The 25114-nt window shown below is 37.5% G+C and overlaps 1 protein-coding gene and 1 long non-coding RNA gene across 5 annotated transcripts in view; one reads left to right on the top strand and one right to left on the bottom strand.

Annotated features, from left to right (window-relative positions):
• The window catches only part of LOC126946155 (uncharacterized), a 79698-nt gene extending 78043 nt beyond the window's left edge, over positions 1–1655 (bottom strand). Inside the window, exon 1 of one of the 2 annotated variants that reach the window (XR_007722596.1) lies at positions 1549–1655. This is a non-coding gene — a long non-coding RNA (uncharacterized LOC126946155). The remainder of the gene's footprint in view (positions 1–1548) is intronic. The other variant, XR_007722595.1, reaches the window with a different exon arrangement.
• The window catches only part of FGF13 (fibroblast growth factor 13), a 612099-nt gene that overhangs the window by 533893 nt on the left and 53092 nt on the right, over positions 1–25114 (top strand). For 2 of the 3 annotated variants that reach the window (XM_050776164.1, XM_050776163.1), the window contains exons 4-5: positions 3048–3158; positions 8887–8990. In XM_050776164.1, coding sequence (XP_050632121.1) covers positions 3048–3158; positions 8887–8990 — 215 coding nt within the window. Of the gene's footprint in view, positions 1–212; positions 1143–3047; positions 3159–8886; positions 8991–25114 lie in introns of those variants that run through there. The other variant, XM_050776165.1, reaches the window with a different exon arrangement.

The following is a 25114-nucleotide window of genomic DNA, read 5'->3' as shown; positions in this document are numbered from 1 at the left end:
CTCCGTCAGCCCAACTACCTCATCCCGGTTCCTCCTCCATCACTGTTTCCTCCCGAAGCTCCTTTCGGGAAAAGGAGGGGAGGAGGATTTGGACGATGGGGCAGTGCGGAAGCCCCTACAGGTGTTAGCCGGCACGGCCTGCCGGGGACTTGGGGGGTGGGGGTGGGAGGGGCGGCCTGCGGCTCCGAGCCGACGGGCTCAGCTCCGGGAGGGAGGGGCCGCCGCGGGAGGGGGCTGCAAGGAGGCTGTCGCGCTGTTCCGGAGGGTGCCTGCGGCGGCTGAATTCCTGTGCTGCGACTGTGCCGCGCCCAGAGCAGCAGCAACAGCGAAGATGCGAGGCCATTACCTGTTTGATCCCTGTCGGAAGGCTGGCATGGGCCAACTTTTCCCGATTATCACGCCGAGAAGTTGCAAGGACTAGTGGAAGACTCGGAGGGGCCAGGGCGAGGGCGCGCTCCCCCGCGCGCTGCCTCCTCCCTCCTCCCTCCGGCCGCCCGGGCTCCCGGCCTGTCTCCCGCCCGCGCTCACTCCCTCCGCCCGCCTCCCTCCTCTGGCCCCCTCCGCGCGGCACAGGGCGGGGGGTGCCGCGAAACTCCGACCCGAGCCACTTGGACTTGCACAGTGTCCTCGGGGCGTAGGGGCCGACCGCACGCAGTCGCGCAGCGCTGCCTCCGCCTGCCAGTCTCGCCCGCGATCCCGGCCCGGGGCTGTGGCGTCGACTCCGACCCAGGCAGCCAGCAGCCCGCGCGGGAGCCGGACCGCCGCCGGAGGAGCTCGGACGGCATGCTGAGCCCCCTCCTTGGCTGAAGCCCGAGTGCGGAGAAGCCCGGGCAAACGCAGGCTAAGGAGACTAAAGCGGCGAAGTCGCGAGACAGCGGACGAGCAGCGGAGGAGAAGGAGGAGGTGAACCCGGAGAGGGGCAGCAAAAGAAGCGGTGGTGGTGGGCGTCGTGGCCATGGCGGCGGCTATCGCCAGCTCGCTCATCCGTCAGAAGAGGCAAGCCCGCGAGCGCGAGAAATCCAACGCCTGCAAGTGTGTCAGCAGCCCCAGCAAAGGCAAGACCAGCTGCGACAAAAACAAGTTAAATGTCTTTTCCCGGGTCAAACTCTTCGGCTCCAAGAAGAGGCGCAGAAGAAGACCAGGTCGGAAAGGGTTTTTGCTTTCTTTTCCCCATACTTTACGAGTGAGGTGGGGGCGGTGGGGAGCAGGTATGTAGCATAGGTGAGTTTGTCGGTGGCCCATCTTGTGCAGAAGAGGCCACCTAGCCTGTGTGCGTGCGTGGGAAGGCGATGGCTTTCTTGCCTCCGTAACAGTAACAGGCTTGCTGCATTGCAACTGCCCTGGGACAGGCGCAGAGCCTGGGGGCATACTCTGCCCTGGGAGGCTTGCCCTCAGCTTCGGACACGTCACATATGTGTATGCCCGGTGGGCTGTGGGCAGGCGTGACCCAGACATGGCTATGATGTGTGTGGCGTGGAAATTGCAGGCGCAGAGCTGGGCAGACAGCATCCTCCCGCCCCAGGAGAGCCTGGGGAATCCCTCTCTTACCCTTATCCCTGCCTGTCAGACCCTTCCCCTCCAGCTTCCACCTCCAAGGGATGTGGGCTTCTGCTGTCTAGGCATTGCGTTTCTTTGATTACTTTTAAGCTTTTGGGGACAGACTTGACTTGTGGTGCAGCTTCGAAATGTTTGCTGGGGCGGGGGGAGGGGGGATTTCTAGAACCTTGCTGCAAAGAGCTTAGAGATTTGGTTAGACTAGTATAATTGGTTACATGCTACTAAAATGCGGTGTTGAAGAGGGAATTTAAACTCATAGCCAGATTGTGGGTGCTTTTGAACATTTTCGGTGGTAAGAGTAGCGCGATATTCCAGCGACTGGAAATTCAGCTCTAGGTGTCAGGTTGCGTCAAGGTAGACCTTCAAGCGAGCATGCAGTTTATTTGCCATTCTCAATCAAATGAATCTTTTACACTCTTTTGTACCTTTTACTAGATAAATATTACAAAAAAAAAAAAAAAAAAATAAGCCTCACCGATCTGTTATTTCTCCATTTATGTGTGCTACACACCCTGGGGCGGAAAAGCAGACATAACGTTTTCTGTTTGCACAAAGTTTTTAATGCATTAACTGTAAATTAAGCATGTTTCAAAAAAGGCTTAAGTGGTTGCAAAGAATGATTATGTGGCTCGAATAGTCACATAAATATTATTTCAGCGCAGGTGTCTGTATTCAGTAAAAGAAAATTTTGGATAACATGACTGTTACTGGTAAATTAGACACTTGATTAATCTATGGTTATTCATAATTGAAAATAATTTTAATTAAGAATTCATATTTTTGATAATCACACTTCTGATATGAAATTTGAAAAATTAGTGTGCACTGATTTTTTTCCTTCCCACCAACAAAAACGCTGCTCTTTTCACACACATTTTCACTAATGGTAATTAATATGACAAGATGTGTTAATGGTTGTTGTATCTCCCTCCTCCCTTTTTTGGCATAAAAGGCTCAATTTTCCAAATACAGTTTCCTTAATGGGGTTCCAGGTTATTTATGCATTTTCTACCTTCTTAGAAATAAAGGAGATTATTTATTCAAATTGTGGTCATTCTGAAGGAAATCTTTGCTAGTGGGTTTTTGGTCCTTGGTTGATTGGCAAACAACTTGGAATTATCTTTGTATTTCTCCTTTTTCTTTCACATGAAAAGTAGCACAATTTCAAAAGGCATCATAGCCATTTGCCATCCCATTACAAATACTCAATGAGATAGCGTTCCACTCTATAAACCAAAGGACAGGTTATCAGAAACCATAGACACTTTCAGAAGCTTTACCAATGTTTCCAGGTAGAAAGAAAATGTTTCTTTAGTTTGGAAATTTATTCCGAAACTTGGAGTTTGTTTTCTTTCTTCCAGACACTTTAAAAGTGTAGTTTGACTTACTCCATTAAGATTTGTAACTGAAATTAGAAATTGAAATTCCGAGTCTTTTCAACTACATAGGCACAATGTATCAATTGATCCAAACCCTTGTTCTCTTTGCAGAGCCTCAGCTTAAGGGTATAGTTACCAAGCTATACAGCCGACAAGGCTACCACTTGCAGCTGCAGGCGGATGGAACCATTGATGGCACCAAAGATGAGGACAGCACTTACAGTAAGTGACTGCAAAATAAATAGTATATGCCAGTATGTTGTTAACATTCTGTTCTTTTTATTTATTTTAAAAATAAATACGCTTTCCTAAATCCTGAATTGAATGCAAAATAGAGTCACACTACATAATCCTGTTTACACAGATTAACCTAAAGGAAGTTGAATATGAGTCTATCTAAGCTAGTAAACTAGGGCAAATAATGTTGACACCATCTGAAGAATAATCCAAATGTCATCTCCATGGAAATCTAGATAGATTTATGGCTATCCTTTGGATTTTATTACTTTTTTTCCCACAGAAAATTTACTCACCCACACACTGATCCAGAAATAGCATGTTATCTCTACTCTTAAGAACCGGTCTTAACCCAAGAGTAGTTTCAGACCATGAAAATTCATCATTACAAGCTTTGACTTCTGCTCCCTGCTCCACACACACCCTGATAACTCTGAGACTAGTGGAATTTAAACATTGAGATACCTCCACAGGTGAGTAAAGGGATTTCTTTTAGTTCTTTCTTTTTAACCATGGTTTAAGACCAAATTGGAGACTATAATGGTGGGCCTAAAATAGAAACACATAAAAAATAATTGGGTTTTATTTCTAATTATTGAAGGAAGGTGATTCCAAGATGTTACATAACCTTTAATTACATGTTTTATTTATTTGGAGTAATAAAAATATAAGCACAAATAGCGCAGGCTTCTCCTCAATGATAATTGATGTTTTCTTGCAATATACAGATTTCTGGAGATGTATTAAATATTTCACAAGGCTAAAACACTTAGTTCTCACAATTTTTTTTTGTTTTCTCCAACTACTGAATTTCTCTCAAACCCTTTGATAATTTCCCAGTAATAATCCCATTGTCGGCTGAGAAAATAGCCAAGGAAAGTAGGTCTGAATGCTAAGCAGTATACTCTGCAGCTTTTTAAGAGCTGTATGGCTACTGCAATGCCATTGACAAGGGCCTCAATAACTGTAAAGAGTTTCCCACCTTTTAGGAATGCTTCAGGGGGATGGCCAATCTATAACCTCAAGAGGAAGTCACTTTTAATTACCATTGAAGAAAGCTTTGTTGGTATGGAGGATGGGAAAAAAACCTCATATTAAATGGTTCTTCACTGTTTTGCAAAAGTCACTGTTGTGATATTAAAGTTTTATAGTGAATCCTAGTGGTTCTTTTATGCATACTCTTCTATTTGAAACTATTAGGCAAGTGTAACTAGAGGGCTTTACTGTAATCAAATAACAGACGCTAGTGCGTGGTGATGATCTGCAATAAAACATTCCCATAAGTTATTGTGCGAATTGATGTTTGGGGAAGGAATTAGGGGAGGTAAGCTGCCCTGCTTTCCACAGTGCCTCAGAAAAATGGGTCTGTTGAGCATTATTGAGGGGAAGTTCATGATTAGCTGCCAGTGAGCCTATCCAGTCACGTTTCTTTCCCCCTTTTAACATCTCTGGGTACAAATCAGAGAAGAAATATTTTGGGGCTGGTATTCACATGTGTTTCCTGAAAGGAAATTAAAAAAAAAAAATAGACAATTCATGTGCTGTGTCCTATTAACGGCAATATACCAAATTCATCAATATCACACTCTTAAGTAATCATTTTAGGAGATACACACACACACCACACACACATATATCAAGGCTCCATTTCTAACTGTGGAGCTTTAAATCATACAGTAGGTTTTACTCTTCGGTTCCTACATATACATAGCTTCTGCCTTTGGTTGTCTTATAACTGACTGATATGCATGGCATTTCTGTGTACTACTAATGATATGGAAAGACCATTAAAGAACATAGCCCGATAACAGGACTCTGTATTTAGGCAGATTAAAATAGAGAGGTAAGTCAACTAAAGGTAAGTATCGTCATAACATGATGCATACAAATGGAAAGTATCTCAATAGAAATAGCAAGTCGGTAGAGCTTGGATCTGCTCCTGATGTTAAGAGTAGCCAGAAGCTAGTGAGTTAGCTTAGCTTTGCCATTGAGGATATTGTGGGGCATAAGTCATCATGAAACAAGAAGGTTTAATGATTAAACTGATATATCATGAAGACCAGCCATACAAATTTATTCTTTTTTTCCTTAAAACCAAGCCATTTTATTGGTATTAATTGTTTAATTATTTTAAATGTGCATAACGAGAATACAAGTTGTTTTTTTCAACTATCACTCATGTATGTGATATTTCCTTAGTATGTATTCATGATACTATGTTTATATTTTTCTTACTCTTCTTTTTATTAACCTTCATTATTTTCAGCATATTTTCTCATTTAGTTTAATTTGATTGAATTGCATTATTTTTATTCAGACATGGTAAGCAATGTCATGATAAATCAGTTCACATTTATACAGATATATCCATTTCTGAAAACATATGTTTGATATTATGCATTTAACCTTACCTTATGTAGATTTATTATAATGATAAATGTCAGTTCAATAAAATCTCATCATGAGGAAATCAGCCATTATAAATTATGTATTTTCCCTTGAAAAGGAAACGATGATAGACATCCCATGGCAGTAGTTTTATTATATCCGCCCGGGGTGCAAGGAAGGACGTTTTAAAAGAGTAGTTTTCCCTTTCTCTTCAAACTTGCAGAAGCGTTATCAGTTCAACATGTTGCCTTTCCAACCTACCTTAATATATACTTTTATTAATTATTCTCTTTTGAGAAATTGACCTTGGCCAACTGATGAAGAAGCACGGCTTCAGTGTTGCCTTCAGCAAACACTGGGTGACAACTAGGTGCATGGCTCTGATGAAGTGGCCCTTCAAATAGAAGGTGTTTGTTTTTATGCAGATAGAACAAACAAGAAGCACAAGCACATTTATGTTTTAAACGCTTCTTCAAAACTTTTGCTGAGATGGAAGAAGAGATTTTAGGTATTTAATGAATGTGTTTTAAATGCATAAATGAAGTCAACTTTTTTCTCATATTTATAATATTTTTATCCTGATCAAAATAATATCTTAAATCCATGAGGAAAGATACCAGATATAGAGAAACAAAAGCAGATAGGAAGATATTTATGTGGTTTAAGCTCACCCCTGATAAAATTTCTTTGCGTTTTTATCTGGGCAGATTGTCCCTTTAGACATATTTTAAACCAACCCAGTTTATGATCTATCTTGAATGTTTAAAGAAATGAAAAGATCGTGGTAGTATGATCAGTCAATCTCTAGATTTGCTACTCTCATCAAGTTTTTATTTTGGGGTCATGTTTTTTGTTTTTTAATCAGACTTCATGGAAATTTAAAGTGTATAGTGAAAAGTACATAGTTCTGCTATATAGTTAATACCATTATTCAAGATTAAATAATCACAGGAATGGATTGCTAATGTTTTTTTCTTCTCTTCCTCCTTCTGTTGTCTGATGTTTGAAATTTAGACATTTCATTGCTCATTAAAACCTGAGTCAGAGTGATTGGAGAACATGGTGAAAATCAAATCAGTTTTTTTTAATCTCTCTCTGTTTCTTTCTTGTGCTTGTTATAAGCCGCATTAAGAGCACTAAGTTCAGAATATTATTTTAAAAAATGAAGTTCTATAAATAATTCTGAATTTAATTTATCATTCTCTGTCATTTATTACTATGACTAAACTAGGTGTCAAACATATACTGATATTATAGTTGTCAAGTGGTATGTAGTGATATGGCTTTTAAACCAACCCCATATTGGAAGTTTTGGTTTAGATTTTCAGATCTCAGAATTTTTCAAGTATGAACTTTTATATAAATGGGATTGTGATCTCTTACTTTTCAAAAACATAGTATCATATTTTCACCATACAGATTGCTATCAATCCACAAATGGGTGTTGAACACCTGCTGTGAACAAGACATCCTCAACAGAAAGGGATATGACAAACACATGACATGCTCAGAGATGTCAGACTTCTTGCCTGTGTATTGCATTGTCAAATATAGCATGAGATCTTGGCTTGCAATCTGTGCAATTACATTCCTTTACCTCACATAACAGAAGGGCACAGCTTTTAATTTGATGAGTATTGAATGAAGTGCCATCAGTGGCATGTGGTAGGAACACTTGTCTTTTGAACTGTACAATATGTCCTAGCTCCTCTTTGGTAACACCCTGGTTTTAAAGGAACGATACATTGTAGGCTCACCAAGGAATATTTAGTTCTTCATTAGTATTTCTCATCCATATTACCCCACCTACTGCAGCAGAATATATATGCACAGAGATAAGTGATCCCAGAAAAACTACTCTTACCCACAGGGTGACTCCTTTACATTCTTGTTCACAGAAACCATAACAGACTGATTTATCATCCTCAATAAACTTACAAAACAAGGCAAAATCATCAACATTGGTCTACGACTCCTGAGAGAAAGGTGCACAGGCTATTTTCAAAAGATGTGTGTGGCAAGCACTACGTTTTAAAAATGTACTGTTTTATTTTTATTCACAGTGTGGGAGGGAGTAGACAGCTGGTAGTGGGAGGACACCCACTAGTTGTCTCCAGTGAGTGGTGTGTGGTTGTGAGGAAAGCCTGGGTGTAAGTTTCACGCAGTCAGATCTTCAAATGGAGAAATGAAGTCCTCACTGGCACCAACTGGCTGCCCACGTGCAACTATTTTGCTAAAATAATAATAATAAAATAATAAAATAAACTTCTTTTAAGTTCATTATTTTTATTCCTATGTCTTTTGTTCTTGGAGACTAAAAGCTAGGAGCCCTCTCAATTCTAATCTTGGAAAATGTTGGTCCTTTAAGAAATACTACTCTGAAGCCAGGCGTGGTGGCTTACGCCTGTAATCCCAGCACTTTGGGAGGCCGAGGCAGGCAGATCACCTGAGGTTAGGAGTTCGAGACCAGCCTGACCAACATGGAGAAACCCCATCTCTACTAAAAATACAAAATTAGTCGGGCATGGTGGCACATGCCTGTAATTCCAGCTACTCAGGAGGCTAAGGCAGGAGAAACCCTTGAACCCAGGAAGTGGAGGTTGCAGTGAGCCGAGATCACGCCATTGCACTCCAGCCTGGGAAACTTAAGAGCGAAACTCCATCTCAAAAATTAAAAAATACAAATAAAAAAGGGAAATACTACTCTGGAAACATAGGACTACAAAATGACTTTTTCTTTTTACAAGACCTGGATTTATTGTGGGGTTCTTCTATATGGAATAACACAGATAATTTAGATGAGGGCATTGGACTCTTCTAAAAGTCTAATGACTCTCTCCCCAGCAGGTAGATTTTAAATATGACTGTGAGAATTTCAGCAGTTATCTTGGGGAGCAGTTTAAAACCTTAATTTGTTGATAATGACACTATTTAATGTACAGAACAATTCTTGGGACTGTATCTTTCCAGAAGCATCAAGATTCCCCCACCTCCAACACTGTAAAAACCATGAAATTGTGACCAAAGCCTTCCATTTTCTCCAGGCTACTAAATAATATGTAGTTACAGCTCCAGTTATCTGGCTGCAACCATGAAATTAAATACACTACAAGGTAGAATGAGACCCTATCTGTCTGCCTCGGGGTGTGTGTGGGTGTGTTTGTGGGGGTGTGTATGTGTATATATGTATACATAAACAGACATGTATACATACCCTCACCAACTACACACTACTTTTGGAGGACCAGACAGTCCTGCTGGAAACATTGAAAAGTTCTGAAATTCCGAATTGTAACATTGTTTTCATGTTCTTTTTTAATTTCAGCTCTGTTTAACCTCATCCCTGTGGGTCTGCGAGTGGTGGCTATCCAAGGAGTTCAAACCAAGCTGTACTTGGCAATGAACAGTGAGGGATACTTGTACACCTCGGTAAGCCTTTGACTGTGTGCATGTTTTGACTATTCTAGTTTTCATCCGATATGAAAGAAAATGTGCTTTATATGTGTTATCATTACAGATTTCTGTGATGAGGAGAAGAATGTTGATGGAAATATTTCATTGAAAGGACAGATTAACTTTCTGTGAAAAATATATCTATTACCAATCTATTATTTGAAGCAAGCATTTTAGTATATAATCAAAGATTCACTGAACATTTTTTAATACAGTGTCATTTGGGTCGTTTTATGTAGCATATAATGGTCTGTCTCGCTGCCGTGCTTTGCAGCTGTGGGAAAGAAAGTCATTTCCATAACTCAGTTGAACATATGTTTATCCAGGTTTACGCCTAAAAAAACATAATGAGGTCTCTCCCTCAGATCAACTCGAGGAAATGAAAACCAGTTCTTGAAGGGTTTCTAGAGTCCTATTTCTTTTCTTCAGTTTGATTAGAATAGGATTCCTGATTGCTTCTGCTTTAAATACAAGCACTATTTAACCTTTCCTTACCTATAAGTTCCTGCTTGTCTTTTTCTTGTAACTTCGGAGTGAACAAAATGAAAAATGGAACTTTTTCTCAGATGAATGTATAAAGAATATAGACAAATTCAGTATGGAACATGGGGTCAAATAAAACTTTAAAAAAATTTTGACATTTAGATATAAGCAAACTGATACAGTATTTTAGGGTTAAGATTTTATTCTTATTGGCAGATCTAGTTTCAGATTATAGGAGACTATTTGATATATGAATTTTTAATTTAACTTTATTTATTTATTTATTTATTTATTATTATTGAGATAGAGTCTTGCTCTGTGGCCCAGGCTGGAGTGCAGTGGTGACACTCCATATTTTTACCAGAAACAGAGTTTCGCCATGTTGGCCAGGCTGATCTCGAACTCCTGGTCTCAAATGATCCACCTGCCCCAGCCTCCCAGGTTGATGGGATTACAGGCGTGTGCCACCACGCCCAGCGTAATATATGAATACTTTTAAATCTTTGTTTTGAATTCATGTATTTTAATAAAGGAAAAGAATGTTTAAAATGGAGAAAATTGCTTGTCGAACTTCTTACTAGCAAGTCTTGACGAAGGTTGTTAGTATGACTATAGAAATCTGTTCCTTAAACTTCAAGTGAAACACTACCTTTAACCACTCTTGCTCGCTTGTTTCCTGAATTTCTTTCAAAGCCAGGTGTACAGGAAGACTCTTGGTAGATATGGTGGAAACCATATCATAACCCTGTTTTGCAGAGGCCAAGATGGGAAAGAGGTGGGAAAAGAGTAAGGCCACAGAGGGCCTGTTTATTTGGTAAATCAGGTAGCTTGTTTCATATTATGATAAAAGATTATGAAAAAAAGATAATTATCAGCGTATAACTCAAACCCTCGTCACTATCAGTATTCCTATCAGGCAATTTCAGCAGTCTGATTGCTTAATAAATATGGGGGATTTGCTCCTTTTACTAAATGAAAAATGTGATTTAATGGCAAAGTTCATGAAATATGTCACTTTATTACTAGAGTGCTACTATAAAAGATAGGAAAGGGGATTTTTTATTTTAGATTTGTGTACTAAGGTAAGATAATTTAATTTTAAGTAATTTCCTTTAGATCAACAGACTCTCTCAACAGGACCAGATACAAAGGTAGGTTTTTTAATAAAATAGATGCTTTCTGAAAATATTGTGAAGGCATGATAAAGAAACAGAATATACTGGGCATAGTTTTGAGAAAGCACATGCGAGATCTCATATGAAGTAATTACTGATAAATCATCCAGAATTTCAGTGGGTTGTAGTCACCATTATGGTGCCCTGATGAGAAAAGCTGACTAAATATAAATTTTGCAACATCACAATTGAAGAACGTACTTTGGAAATAATATTTAAGTAAGAATGTGGAAAATTATTTAACTTGGGTTTTATGTCAGGTGCCCCCACTCAAGAAAATTAGGTCATTCAACATTACACTTAAGGAACCAATATTGAAAATGTGTAGCCTACCATTCAAATTAATCATTATTCCAGCAAACTGATAAATGTCAATGTGAGCTCATTTCTAAGAAAGGCTTCCCAGGGAAATGAGGACTATAGATTGGTGAACTTCCTTTCCATCATGGGTGGGCCAATATATACCCAAATGTGGCACACCTTGTATGTATTTCCTATGAAGAAAAAAGAAGCCTTAAGTAAGTGTTTCTATTAGAGAAAAGGAACTATGTTTTTGTTAAGGAGGAAATATGCCTGATTGATGATCCTGGAGTTCATATATGGAAAGAATATCCAAATTAGTCTGCTCCAGAAAATAAATCAGAATCCTCTTTAGAATTAATTTTCCAGTTCTTCCAATTACTCCTTATTGATTGTGGCTGGGAATCCATTCACCAAGTTGATCACCATCCTCCGTGGGCACTTCATTTTGTTATCATCTTATTTAAAGTGTGGTGCCCAGACTATTTAGGATGGAGTTCTCTCCTAATAACTTCAGCAACTTATATGGCTGAGATCAAAAGCTTAATGAAATACCATGTTTCATCAAGAAGAGACAGCAACCAAAGAGGAAGGATCACTCTTCCCTTGCATAAAACCATGGCACTTCTACTACAGAAATGCTACATGCAATTTTGCAAAGTGTCTCTTAGCAAAGAGAAGGACAATGACATAAAGAGAAAGCGAAAGTAAGCAAAGGAGGTAAGGGGCTGCTGATGTGGGGAAGTTAAAAAATAATTGGTGAAGGATGACTACAGTCTGCCTAAAAAGCAATTGCAGTGGGAATGGCTAAAAGGAGATGGATTACTGAGATATTTCAGAGGTAGAATCATCAGGATTTGGTGGCTGATTGGATTTGGAAGGAAAGCAGAACCACCATACATGGTTAAACATATATGGTCGCCATTCACTGCATAGATGAGAATGAGGTGTCTTCAGGTAGAGAATTTTAAAAAAAGTCTTCACAGAAGTGCTCAGTGGATTATCAGGGGTCATGAGGGAGAGGGGGAACTTTGCCTCTGGCATTTGGGCTGATGGTGAAGCTATTAACCAAGTGGAAATAAAGGGGGAAAAAAGCAGATCTGAGGAAGACACCTGAGTATAGCTTTCAAGGGATATTTGAAAATATGAACCTAGCACTTGAGAAAGGGACCTGAACTAGAAATAGAACTCGGGAGTTATCACATGTAGGTAGCAGTCGATGCCGTGGAAATAATTATGAGAATATGTAGCATAAGAAGAGGAGAGAGCTTGTCAAATAGTATTAGAAAATAACAGCATGGAAGTGACCAGCAGAGGAAGAATAACTAATTATGGCAGATATAATGGTATTGCAAAAACTAAATGGGGAAAGAGTTTTAAGAAGAGTCAGGAATGTGAAATGTTTCATATGTTGTGGGTGATCTTAACAAAAGCAGTTTCAGTGGAATGTTGGGAACAGAAGCCAGATTCTAGTGGCTTGAGGAGTAAATGGGATCAGAGGAAGTAGAGGCAACAGGTATGGAATTTCTAAGGGAAGGGAAGGGTGGGTGTGTATTTAGGGCAGAATACAGGGTTGAGGAAGACTAAGGGTTCTTTGGTTAAGGATGTCACTTGAACATATTTGTTAAGTAAAGGAAAGGAACACATAGAAAGGGAGTGATTAAAGACATAAGAAACGGTATTCTTTATGGAGTGGAGCTGCAGAAGAGATGGAAGGGTGATGGAATTAAGTATAAGTGAAAGAATTACATTCATCTTGAAAAGAAGGAACACGGAATCTATGATAGGAGACAAAGAGATGAAGACAGATGCAGACATAGGTTTACTGAGTCTGCAAGTGATAGACAAGGAAGTAGAAGAATTTTCTATCAGATGATCTGCATTTTTCCATTAAAGTAGAATAAGAGGTCACCTACTGAAAGTCAAAGGTGTGGGGGTAACCGTAGGTAAACAGGGGTGGGAACAACTGTTTTGGGCAAGGGGAGTGGAAACAGTTTAATAAACAAGAGTAGGTTAGCTAAGGCCGTGGGTCACATCCAGCCCACTACCTGTTTATGAAAATAAAGTTTTATTGGAACACAGCCACACCCATTCATTTACTTATTGTCTATGGCTGCTTTTGCACTGCAACAGCAGAGTTGAATAGTTGCAACAGAGCCCTTATGGCCCACAAAGCCTAAATTATTTACCAAATAACTTGTCCCTTTACCTCCCAGAAAGTTTGCTGACCCCTAGATTGTAATTAGATAATGATTCTCAGTCATAGGTACCCATCAGAATTACCTGGGGACCTTTAAAAAATTCCATTCTTTGTGTTACACTTGGACCAATTCTATCAGAATATCCAAGAGTGGGATCTATGCATGAATATTTTCGAAAGTTCCCAGCTAATGCTTATGAAAACCAATGATCTGAGCTTAAGAAAAATGATTGTTGAATAGCACTGAGGCATTGAGGACCCACCACTGAAGTCAGAAACCATGAGTTTATATGCACTTAATCATTTGTTCCAAATTCCTGATACCAATGTTTTTCTGTTTTTGCAAGCAAATTGCTTTTACATTTTTGAAGGACTATTTCTTGAGATGATAGAAAATGCTGACCCCTGGAAGAGCTTTCTTATTTTATCTCTTTTTCTTTATTCTACCTTCTTTTGCATTTCTACTTCTATATCCCTCAATTTTTTGGGGGGGGGTGGAATTCAACTTTACAGTTTTTACCAATTTTTTTCTCCCTTTTGGCCATTAAATAAAGAAACAACACCTCCACATTGTTATTGTTACAGAGATAGCAATTTATTTTCCATGATTAATCTCGGAATTCTTGCACTGCACTCTCCCTTCCCCCCCTCTTTTTTTTCTTGTTGCCATGGGGGACAGACTTGATGTAGGCTCAAGTGGCAGTGCAAAACCATCTGTGGCACAGAGAATCATAATTAGCCATTATTTCATAACATATTTACTTTTGTCCGTGATGTATGCTGAGTCTTTCTGGGACTGCAAGGAAGTTGTTATTTATTGTGCAGAGAGAATTTTGTTCTTACCTTTGGTTTTCTTTAGAAATAATAAGGAGTTGTACACAGGCTTTTGAGAGTTCCTCAAAATTTCACAGTATGAATATTTAATAGCATAAAGCTGTTTGTAATAAATGTTTTAAAACTGCTTGAAATAAATATTCATTAACTATAGAAAGTCCAGTGTCTTAAATATAAAAAAATTCCCATTCTATGTCTACTTTAATAAGAAATAACAGATATTAGAAACAGGATAGCAAAAACTCAAAGTTAAGCCAAAAATATTATTTTTTTTTTATTTTGGAATGTTCTAGAACTCATCAGCACCAGTTCTACCCATACAATTACTTACCTTTCAAAAAAATTTAGTTTTCCTTTTTCACAATACACAGTATTGCTTGGGTTGAGGTTGGGGCAGACAAAATGTATAGACAAGTAGAAATCCTTTGACAAGCCTTTTTCATTCATGAATTTCCAGGGAAAACTTGTGGGAGTGATTTTACTGTCATGTTTTGTAGTCCTGGGACTACCACAGCAAAATAGATGCAAGACCAGAAAGCAGTCCTCTTTCTGAGAGTCAGCTTGATGCCATGGGAATGAGACAGCTTGTGTTACTAATCCCAACGGCTCAGTCAGACTGCAATCTGAGCTAAGGGGACATATTTTTCTTCTCTACTGGATTATTTTCACATACCTTAAATTTACCGTTTCTTCTCTCATTACATAGAGTTGTTCTTACATTTCACTCACAGCATCTCGTAATGCAATCTCCTTTGAAGGAATCACTATCAGAAATAGTGACAAATAAAACAATACCAGCCCCTTAGCAGTTGTGACACCTTAGCTTCACTTGTTTTATTCTTGGACAACTTAGATTTGCTTTCCTTTAAGAATGTTCTATGCCTAAGTTAATATTTAGATTATATTTAATGCATTTAGCTTGGGTTTTAAAATGTTATAATTTTTTAACACATATTGCAAATTTTTGGCCATTATAAAATCAGTTAAGAATTACCGCTTTAAGCAAACTAAATATGAGAAATATAAATATTAAATGGAAAAATTCTTCATTTGACTATGCCTCTAAACACGTTACATTTAGAGAGATGCATTTGATTACTGAGGTGTGTGATGTATGAATACATGCATAAATATTCTTAGAATGCTTTTGCTGGTGAACAGGGAAAAGCCTGAGATTGGCAGCCCAAGATGCAGCATTTAGATAATTCAATTAGTAAGTGTTTTGTCATTTTCCTTGTTCTCAAAGACACTAACATTGAGTTTGTCAGTCATATGTTAACATTCTTGGTAACTTCAGAATCCCTGAAGATGACCCGTCCAACAAAACTGGTCTCAAGTTCTGTGACCTTTTTTAACTGTAAGGATATTTTTCTATTTCTCAGCCTGATCAATCTCATGGCCATACTCTTGGACCTTTTCATATTCCAGGCTATTGACCACTTTTCCATTATCTATTACCTCCTCCTTTTTTAAAACAGCTTGAATGAGATGTAGTTCACATATGTTAAAATCATCCATTTAAAGTGTGTACAATTCAGTTTTTAGTATATTTCACAAGGCTGTCCAACCATCACCACTGTGTAATTCTAGAATATTTTCATCACGCTAAATGAAGAAATTATACCAATTAATAGACACACCTTATCCCTTTCCCCAGTCTCAGGCAAACATTAGTTTACTTTGTCTCTCTATGGATTTGCCTATTTGGAACATTTCATACAAAAGGAATACAATATATGGCCTTTTATGAGTGTCTTCTTTCACTTAGCGTAAAGTTTAAAAGACTCCTACACGTTGTAGCACGTATCAGTACTTCATTCCGTATGATGGCTGAGTAATATTCCATTGTATGTTCCTACATTGGTTTATTCATTGTCAGTTGATGGACATTTGGGTTGTTTCCCCAAATACCTGCATAGCTGCTTCCTTCTTTGTTCACGTCTCAACTGGAGTGACATTCTTTAGAAAGGTCATCTCTGACCACCTTAACTAAAGCAGTACATTCACTGTCTGTATTATCCACATTTATCTTCTTCAAGGCATTATCACTATTTAAAATTATTATTTTGTGTGTTTATTTTGCATCTTCTCCAACTAGAATTTAACATGTTGACAGCATATATTGTGTTTTTCTTATTCACTACCGTATCCCCAGTGCCTTGATTAATGCGTGCTGTTGTTTTCTGAATACATATTTAATGACTGACTTTATTGGCATCAAAAGGGAAAGATAATACATACTTATAGTCCGATTTTAGTTCCTTTGCTTAAAACTTTTTCGGAAATAACTTCAAACTTAGAGAAAGCTCGCAAGAATAACACTAGTACAAATGACTCCATATATCCTATCCTCCGATTCATTTTGCTCCATTTGCTTTATCATTTGTTCTTTCTTTTCCATACACACACAGTTTTCTGAGCCATTTGAGAGTATGTTCTACCCCGGCACTTTACACCTATTTCCTAAGAATAGGGATGTTCTCTTATATACTGACAGTAATGAACTGCAGTAAATGTAACATTAATACAATATTCTATCTAGTCGACTGTCCATATTCCAATTTTTTAAGTGAAAAATATGTTTATGTTTTCCTTCAGTAGAGAATCCAGTCTAGGGTCAGTTACTGCATTGGCATATCTTCTTAGTCTCTTTTAATCTAGAACATTTCCAGAGACTTTCTTTGTGTTTTATGACATTAGAATTTTTGAAGACAAGAGTCCACTTTCTAATTTTAAAATAAGCATTCACAATTTTGGGTTTGCTTGATGGTTTTTCTTAATTCAATTGAGATTAAGCATTTTAGCCAGAGTACTGCATAGGTGATGGTATGTCCTTCTTAGGTATCACATCTGGAGGTAGGCAATATCCACTTGCCCCTCGTTGGACGTTAATTTTGATGATAAAATCAAGGTGCTAACTGATTTCCCCCTCTATAATGCTTGGTTTTCTGGGTATTTGTGTGTGTGTGTATGTGTGTGTGTTTCAACTAGTAAATAATCCACTGGGAGACACTTTGAGACCATGTAAATATCCTGCTCCTAAGAGCCCAGTTTTTAATATTATGTTTTCAGCAATCCCAAACCTCTTTAGAAAAGTAAAATAATTAGTCTATAAATTGACAAATGACCAATGATTCCCAGATATGTCATATAAGTTTACTGATAACTAAACTGAGGTAGAAAAAAATAACATGGCCAGGCGTGATGGCATGCCTGTAATCCCAGCACTTTGAGAGGCCGAAGCGGGTGGATCACCAGGTCAGGAGATCGAGACCATCCTGGCTAACACGGTGAAATGCCGGGTCTACTTTAAAAAAAAAAAAAAAAAAATTAGCCGGGCTTGGTGGCAGGCGCCTGGAGTCCCAGCTACTCGGGAGTCTGAGGCAGGAGAATGGCATGAACCCGGGAGGCGGAGGGTGCAGTGAGCCAAGATCGCGCCACTGCACTCCAGCCTGGGCGACAGAGGGAGACTCCATCTCAAAAAAAGAAAAGAAAAGATTAACATGTATTTCAAAAAAAAAAAAAAAAAGTCATAAAAAATATGATCTGGCAGCAGTTTCTGGATTCAGCATTCTAGTCTCTGGGCTTAAATACAATTAATGGAAGGGTTGTTTGCATTGTTTAGGTGCAATAACATCGATTCTGATATATGTTTTAATTTGACACCATGGGTAGGGGGTTGGTTCATGTTAAGCTGTCTCAGATGTTCAGTATGTTTACCTGTCAACTGCAGGCTGACGCTTTTGCTGATTTGTTTACTTCCTATGATTTTAATGTGTGACAATTGAAGACCTAATTTTCAATGGTATGGCTTTGCATCTTTAACTCTTATTCTAACACAGAAAGGATGTCAAACTTTAGATGAACTCATTGATCAATTTACAGTGATGAATGTACTTCTAGCAAATATTTGTAGCATGCAAAATGTTTGAATTATATCAGATGGTATATCAGCAGGTACATCTAATTTCAATTCTGGTGTTACTTTTTAGAGGCTTCAAAATCTAATAGAATTAAATGGAGAGCTTTGTTTAATAATGAAAACTCTTTAGGGAAGTGATATGGACTCAATTATGGAAGGAAATTGATTTAAAATAAACACAAGCAGTGTCACATCCAATATTGAAGAAAATGATCATTATAAAATAAAAAAATCAAAAAGCATAGGCACAAAGGTATTCTAACTTCCGATTAAAGCTTTTGCTTATTGATATATGTCAGTTAATTCACAAATTGTTGAATTTGGTTTATTTAATATAAAATTGGAAAAGTGTTTACTATCAAAACTTAGGTTCCTAATTTTGGTGTGTAGTATACATTTGATAAACTTTTTTGATGAATCGTTTAATTTTATGGGATTAAACATTTCTGATGAATGTTTTCAGTTGACACTAATGGTTTGTATGGGTAATTATACAAACACACATGTTTCTGAATGCTATCATTAGAAATGGAAAATACAGAAAGTTAAATTTTTACAGGAAAAAAGCAGGGAAAAATAAGCAAACTTTGTTTATTACTAAATGGGTCTGCTAGCTCTTATGTTTTAAAGAGGTGTCCAGCTATTGATTTGGTGTTATTAAGATGAAAATCTTTAAATTTATTGCAGTGAAAAATATACAGAAGTAGCAATATTCATCTTAGATTTTTCTTCCAAACACAAGTAAATCAGCATAATTTTCAAGGCCAGAAAACATTTCCTACATCACAGATTGTTTCATGTTTATTATTCTTTGCAGTTAATGTAAGTTTCACTAAAATATGAAAGAAAATCTAGCTTGGCATTATTTGTATATGAAATTGCATAAATCTGGTTGCTTGTACCTTCAAAGTCAACTATTTTCTCTTTACGGACTCTAAAAAAAAAATCAAAAAATGGGTAAAGTATTCAGGGTGATGGTCTAGTGTTTTAGATGTAAGAATGACTGAGGATGCTACTTTCTGAGAAATCAGGGAGACAATATTGGTTGTAGCTAAATGGAATGTGACTGGCTCTGTATTCTGTTTTAGAGGCCAAGTTGAAAAAAATAATACAAATTAGAGGTCATGGAGCCCATATTTAACAGAGTGTTTCATGGTTTTAACTCTGAAGCTAAATTCATATTTGTGGGAAAAAGCCAGACTCTTGAAGCTAAACAATAAAATAATTGGCAAGAATGACTAAGAGGAATTTTAGCAAGTAAAGCCAGATGTAAGGGGATTTACACACACACACACACACACGCACACATGCACACACACATATAAGAAAGACAAATGGAAAAATGTAATGTTATATTCATTGCTCTGTTGCTATAACGGCACTAGTTATTTTGGAATTCCTAAAATAATTCTAAGTTTTAAATACATAACCTACACTGAACATTTGGAGATTGCTCTAGCAACATATTTGGTAATGCTAAATAGCTTTATGAAAGACAGCAAATACGACTTTTTAGCTTTATTTTATGTGATTACCCAATGATTCTCATGTCTTGGTGAAGACATTGTTTTTAGTCTCTATTTCCTTGTTTTTATAATGTTAATCCACAACATTAAAAAAAAAAAAAAAAAAAAAAAAAAACAGCTCAGCAAAACATTTTTCCCATGAACCTTGTGCATTGAAATAGTTTGCCTACAAAATCCTATGCTCATTAATTAGTAACTGATTTGTTTTCTCTCTACTTCCGAATTAGTCATAGAGCAGCCTAGCAAAAGTAAGCTTTCAACACATATTTATTGAAATAATTAATAGGGGTGTGTATAATAAAACATAAAGACTGATGATATTATTTCTGTGAGGCCTATTGAATATTTCGAATAAGTTGCAGAGACCAATTGTAAACTTTTGTGGGTCCTCTGAAGTGGTAACGTTTTAAAATTACATAAGAAAGTGAATTACTGAGACACAAGAAAAAAAAATTGGAAGCTACAGCACTGGTTTCAATGATTACACCACTTAAAGGGAATTGTGACTTCTGAATAGGGAAATTTTAAATGAAAGCATTTTCTGATCATTGTAATAGCTGTAACCAAGGTTAATAACTGGCAAGCCCCTGAATAATACATTTAATGTATTTTGTCCAGGCTGAATGTGTGAATAGATAACACATCTATGCTAACATTCTGATTAAGTTATTCATCAGATAACCTGATGCTAACTACTTTTGACAGTTCTGGAAATAGAAGTACTGTGAAAGCCTCAATTGATTTCTTGGATGGATTTTTCACATAGCCAGCAGCCATAATATATAACACCTCCTTTTAAAAGGGCCTCAGATGTGTATAGGAATTCTGGCATATCATATAACAAAAGTAATTAAAATTAGGTATGATGTTCATTTTTACCCAAGAAAAAATGTCCTGTAAGGATTTGGAAGAGTCATATGTAAATAACCCCAAAGTATTATAACTTAGACTGTAATAATACGAAGGGTGAAAAATGTCTGATAGAAAGAGGATGTGAATCATTCCATAATACTTTCGTAATTGTCAGTGAGATACCAGGAAATGAAAGTCATAGCTTTCAGAAATGAAATCTGAACAGGTAAAACTTCATTGTGTATAGTAAATACTATAACAAAAAAGCCTGTGTTCAACAAATCTATTGCTATATCCTGGCCACAAAATCAGCAAGGCTATAACAAAAGTCCTCTTTAGAGTGCTTGTTTGTTGATCTGCTTAAAGACGTCTTAAAAATATTTAAAGTATTCCCTGGTTCCTTCCCATGTCATAACAATGATTCACTGTAATAAACGTGTTAACGAAAGAGCCTCTTTGCAGTGCTATTTTCACTGAGGAAGATAGAGCCTACGGGAGACCTGAAGCTGAGAGCTTTCATATTGTATCATAACCTTTGAAGTAGAAATTCCCTGAAAACTCTCTTCATTGCTCTTCGAGTCTCAGAGAGCCCAGTCGCACATCTAATCTCCCAGAGAAGTCGAAGCATAAAATGGTCCAGAAGCTTTGCCAACCAATTGATTAGCATATACCTGTTGAATATCCATAAGATACTAGGCACCCCAAACCATGATCATGTTGATCCATTCATACTGTCAATGTCTGGGATTTATAGTATACATAAGGAGATTCATCCCAGATTCAGATCTGTAATTGTTAATAGTTGATCTACTACAGGATCAGCATAAACTGTTTCATCCTGACTTCTGCAGCTTGGCAATGCTATTTTTAGCCCAGAACTCACTGTAAGAAGATTCCATAGAGGGAAACAATTTGAATGCCTTGGGATGGGGGTGGGTGAGAGTGCATCATTATGGAAATTTACCAGTTATATCAAACAATATATATATTGGTTGCTTGGCACCACAGACTTTAGCAGATCACACTAAGATCATGCTTATATGCCATGAGGAGGCAAAATTGAATACACTGGAAAATGCTTTTCAATCATATCAGGAAATGATGTAGGATAAAATGCTTTAAAATTTTTATATATGTGTGACTCAGAAAAAAAAAGGCTCCCACTTACCCAGCACAAGTGGATTACAGTAGATTCAACCAACCAAAGCTTTTAGATGTATCAGAATCCACCTCACATGTTTGGCCAATGACACAGGGATATATTTCCCTCCATTTTTCTATAACTTCAAGTTCCAATAGTAGGCATAGCAAAGAGAAACAATGCTGACCCATAGCGAGAGATATAATTTCCTGAATCTATAACATGCAACATATATTAACACCTGGTAGTTTGAGGAACGGAAAGTGCTTATTTCTCTAAAAAAAAAAGTTATCATTTTCTCCTATTGACTTTCACGAGTGACGAGGAAACAGAGCAAAGTTTTGACCCTTGTATCTCCTCCTCCTTTAAGATCCCCGTTACTCATTTACCCCTTCCCTGTAGTTAGATGAGTGGTTAACACTAGAAGCAATAAGTGGATACAAAACACATTTATTAAAGCTCTTCGTTACATTTATGTTCCTCAAATCTTTACCAGTAAGGGAAGCGACCTGGCCAGCTCATTATGTTTCTCTGTACTCCTCTAGTCCCAAAAATAATTGTTTGCTTGAACAAAAAAGTTCTGCTTTCAGTAGGGCTGTCAAAAAATCAAAGCTCACGTACATCACAAGAGTATTTCAGTCAAACAATTATTAAATTTCACTTAAGAAAATACACTCAAGAGACACTTTAAATGCCATCCCTGATCAAGGCATGAGACTATTCAAACAAATAATTAAACTTGAAAATAGGGGGTCAACAGAATCGTGATGGGTGGTTTTGCTGAGTTATTTTCTTTGCTGTGGACCTTGGCCTTAAATGTCCACATGGAGGGCAAACAGAGCAGCATTTTATTTCATTTTCTATTTCCCAATATCCTACTTACTTGAGGTATGCTTTCGCTTCAGATTTTGAGGTCAGACTTTTCTTCTCTATAACTCAGCCTTTTGCCTCGTCTGCTCAGCGGCAGCTATCTTGAACCTCAGAAGCCTTGGTGAGACTAGGAGTTTCAGCATCAAAAGAGGTGTTTGGTTTGGTTTGGTTCATTTGTTTTTCAGTGTCTGTAACACATTCTAGTGATGCTTATCAGTTTGCAGGAACCACTGATGGTCCTTGCTGTCAGAGGCAAGGGCTCTGCCACTTGGGGCGTGAGTATTGGTGTAGACCCAAGGAGAAAGTTGTTTTGCAACAAACCGCCTGGATAGTAGTGTTGCTTTGTAATTATGTAAAATCAAGACATTCAAAAGATGCTGGCAGATAAATGAGAGATAATAATAGTAAAGAAACAAGAATTCCAGAAATGTAAAACAATTCTGAATTAGATTTATTTCAGACCTAGCTACCTTTCTTTTTGGCAGTCAGGACACCATTCTTGGGAGTTTCAGGGAATCAAAATGAAAATGAAAGGCAGTTTCTTACGCAAGGTTTTTAGTATTCTCTGAAATTCTGACTAACCTCTGCCCTCAGGGTTCAACAGTATGTGAACTCCTGGTCCAGATGCCCAGTAATCTCTGTATCACCTCTGTAATAAAAAATACAGTATAAAAAGGAGTAAATTCAGTTATTTAGTAGTGAAAATGATATGATAACAGATATCTTCAAAGACGCTTGTCATTGATTTTCTCTCCATCTGTGCTAATATTCACATGCATACCTATGCAAATAGGCTTTAAATGATTTGATTCCATTCCCAAAAGTCAGATTCTCCTCTTGTTCATTTAGCATTTTTCTATTAGGATATTTGAAAAAAGTATTTTTTATGGTAAATATGGAAGCATTTCAGCAATCTTCTTTTTATATGGTCAGTTTTCCATTTCGAAGTGGAAACACTCATCCTTCTTGTCAGAATTATTGTGAACTGCCTTAGTTTAAAAATTGGAACCATGATGAGATTTGATTGTTACTGGAGTAGGTTTTTTTTTTAAGTTTTTTTACTGATATATAATAATTGTACATATTTGGGGGGTATGCGTTATATTTTAATACATGTATACAATGTGTAATTATCAAATCAGGGTAACTGAGACATCTATCCCTTCAAACATTTCTCAATTCTTTGTGTTGGGAATGTTTCAGATCTTCTAGCTATTTTGAAAGATACAATAAATTTTTGTAAACTATAATCTCCCTACTGTACTATCGAATACTAGAATGTATTCCTTTTATCTAACTGTATTTTTGTACCCATTAACCAACTTTTCTGCATTCCCCCTCCCACCTACTTTTCCCAGACTCTGGTAACCATCATTCTACTCTCTACCTCCATTAAGATCCAATTTTTGGGGCCAGGCATGGTGGCTGACACCTGTAATCCCAGCGCTTTGGGAGGCCCAGGTGGGCAGATCACAAGGTCTGGAGATCGAGACCATCCTGGCTAACATGTTGAAACCCCATCTCTACTAAAAAAAAAAAAATACAAAAAATTAGCTGGGCATGGTGACATGCGCCTGTAATCCCAGCTACTCTGGAGGCTGAGGCATGAGAATTGCTTGAACCTGGAAGGTGGAGGTTGCAGTGAGCCAACATCGCACCACTCACTGCACTCCAGCCTGGGCGACAGAGCAAGACTCCGTCTCAAAAAAAAAAAAAAAAAATCCAATTTTTTTAGTTCCCATATGCAATTGAGAACATGCAGGATTTGTCTTCCTGTGTCTGGCTTATTTCACTTAACATAATGACCTCCCGTTCCATCCATGTGGCTGCAAATGACATGATTTTATTCTTTTTTATGGCTGAATAATATTGCATTGTTTATATGTACCACATTTTCTTTATTCGTTCATTTGTTGATGGACACTTAGGTTGATTCCATATCATAGCTCTTGTGAATAGTACTGCAGTAAACATGAGAATGCAGATATCTCTTTGATATGCTGATTTCCTTTCTTTTGGATGTATACCCAGTAGTGGGGTTGCTGGATCATATGGTAGTTTTATTTTTAGTATTTTGAGGAACCTCCATACTGTCTTCCATAATAGCTGTACTAATTTCCATTCCCAACAGTGTACAAGAATTCTCCTTTCTTCACATCCGCACCCAACATCTGTTATTTTTTGTCTGTTTTATATTAGCCATTTTAACAGAGGTGAGATGATATCTCATTATTTTGATTTGCATTTTCCTGATGATTAGTGATGTTGAGCATATTTTTCATGTGTCTGTTGAAGAGTTGTATGTCTTCTTTTGAGAAATGTCTATTCAGGTCCTTTGCCCATTTTATAATTGGATATATTCATTTATTTATTTATTTTTGCTATTGAGTTGTGTTCATTATATATGCTGCTTATTAATCCCTTGTTAGGTGGACAGTATGCAAATATTTTCTCCCATCTGTAGGTTGTCTCTTCACTCTGTTGATTGTTTCCCTGCTGTGCAGGAACTTTTTAGCTTCATGTATTGTCTATTTTTTAAATTTTATTTTCTGTGCTTTTAAGGTTTTACCCAAAAAATCTTTGCCAAGACCAATGTCCTGTAGCATTTTCTGAATGTTTTCTTTTATTAGTTTCACAGTTTCAGGACTTACATTTAGATCTTTAATACGTTTTGGGTTTATTTTTGTATATGTTGAATGTGGTAGGTTATTGTACTAGCTAAATGCTGACCTAAAAGCATGCTGAAGGAAGATAGATCATTATTTTGTTTTGCATTCTTACATTGCTTTAACCACCC

Source organism: Macaca thibetana, chromosome X (genome assembly GCF_024542745.1).
Source record: "Macaca thibetana thibetana isolate TM-01 chromosome X, ASM2454274v1, whole genome shotgun sequence".
Lineage (NCBI taxonomy): Eukaryota > Metazoa > Chordata > Mammalia > Primates > Cercopithecidae > Macaca > Macaca thibetana.
This window is presented reverse-complemented; position numbering and strand designations above follow the sequence as displayed.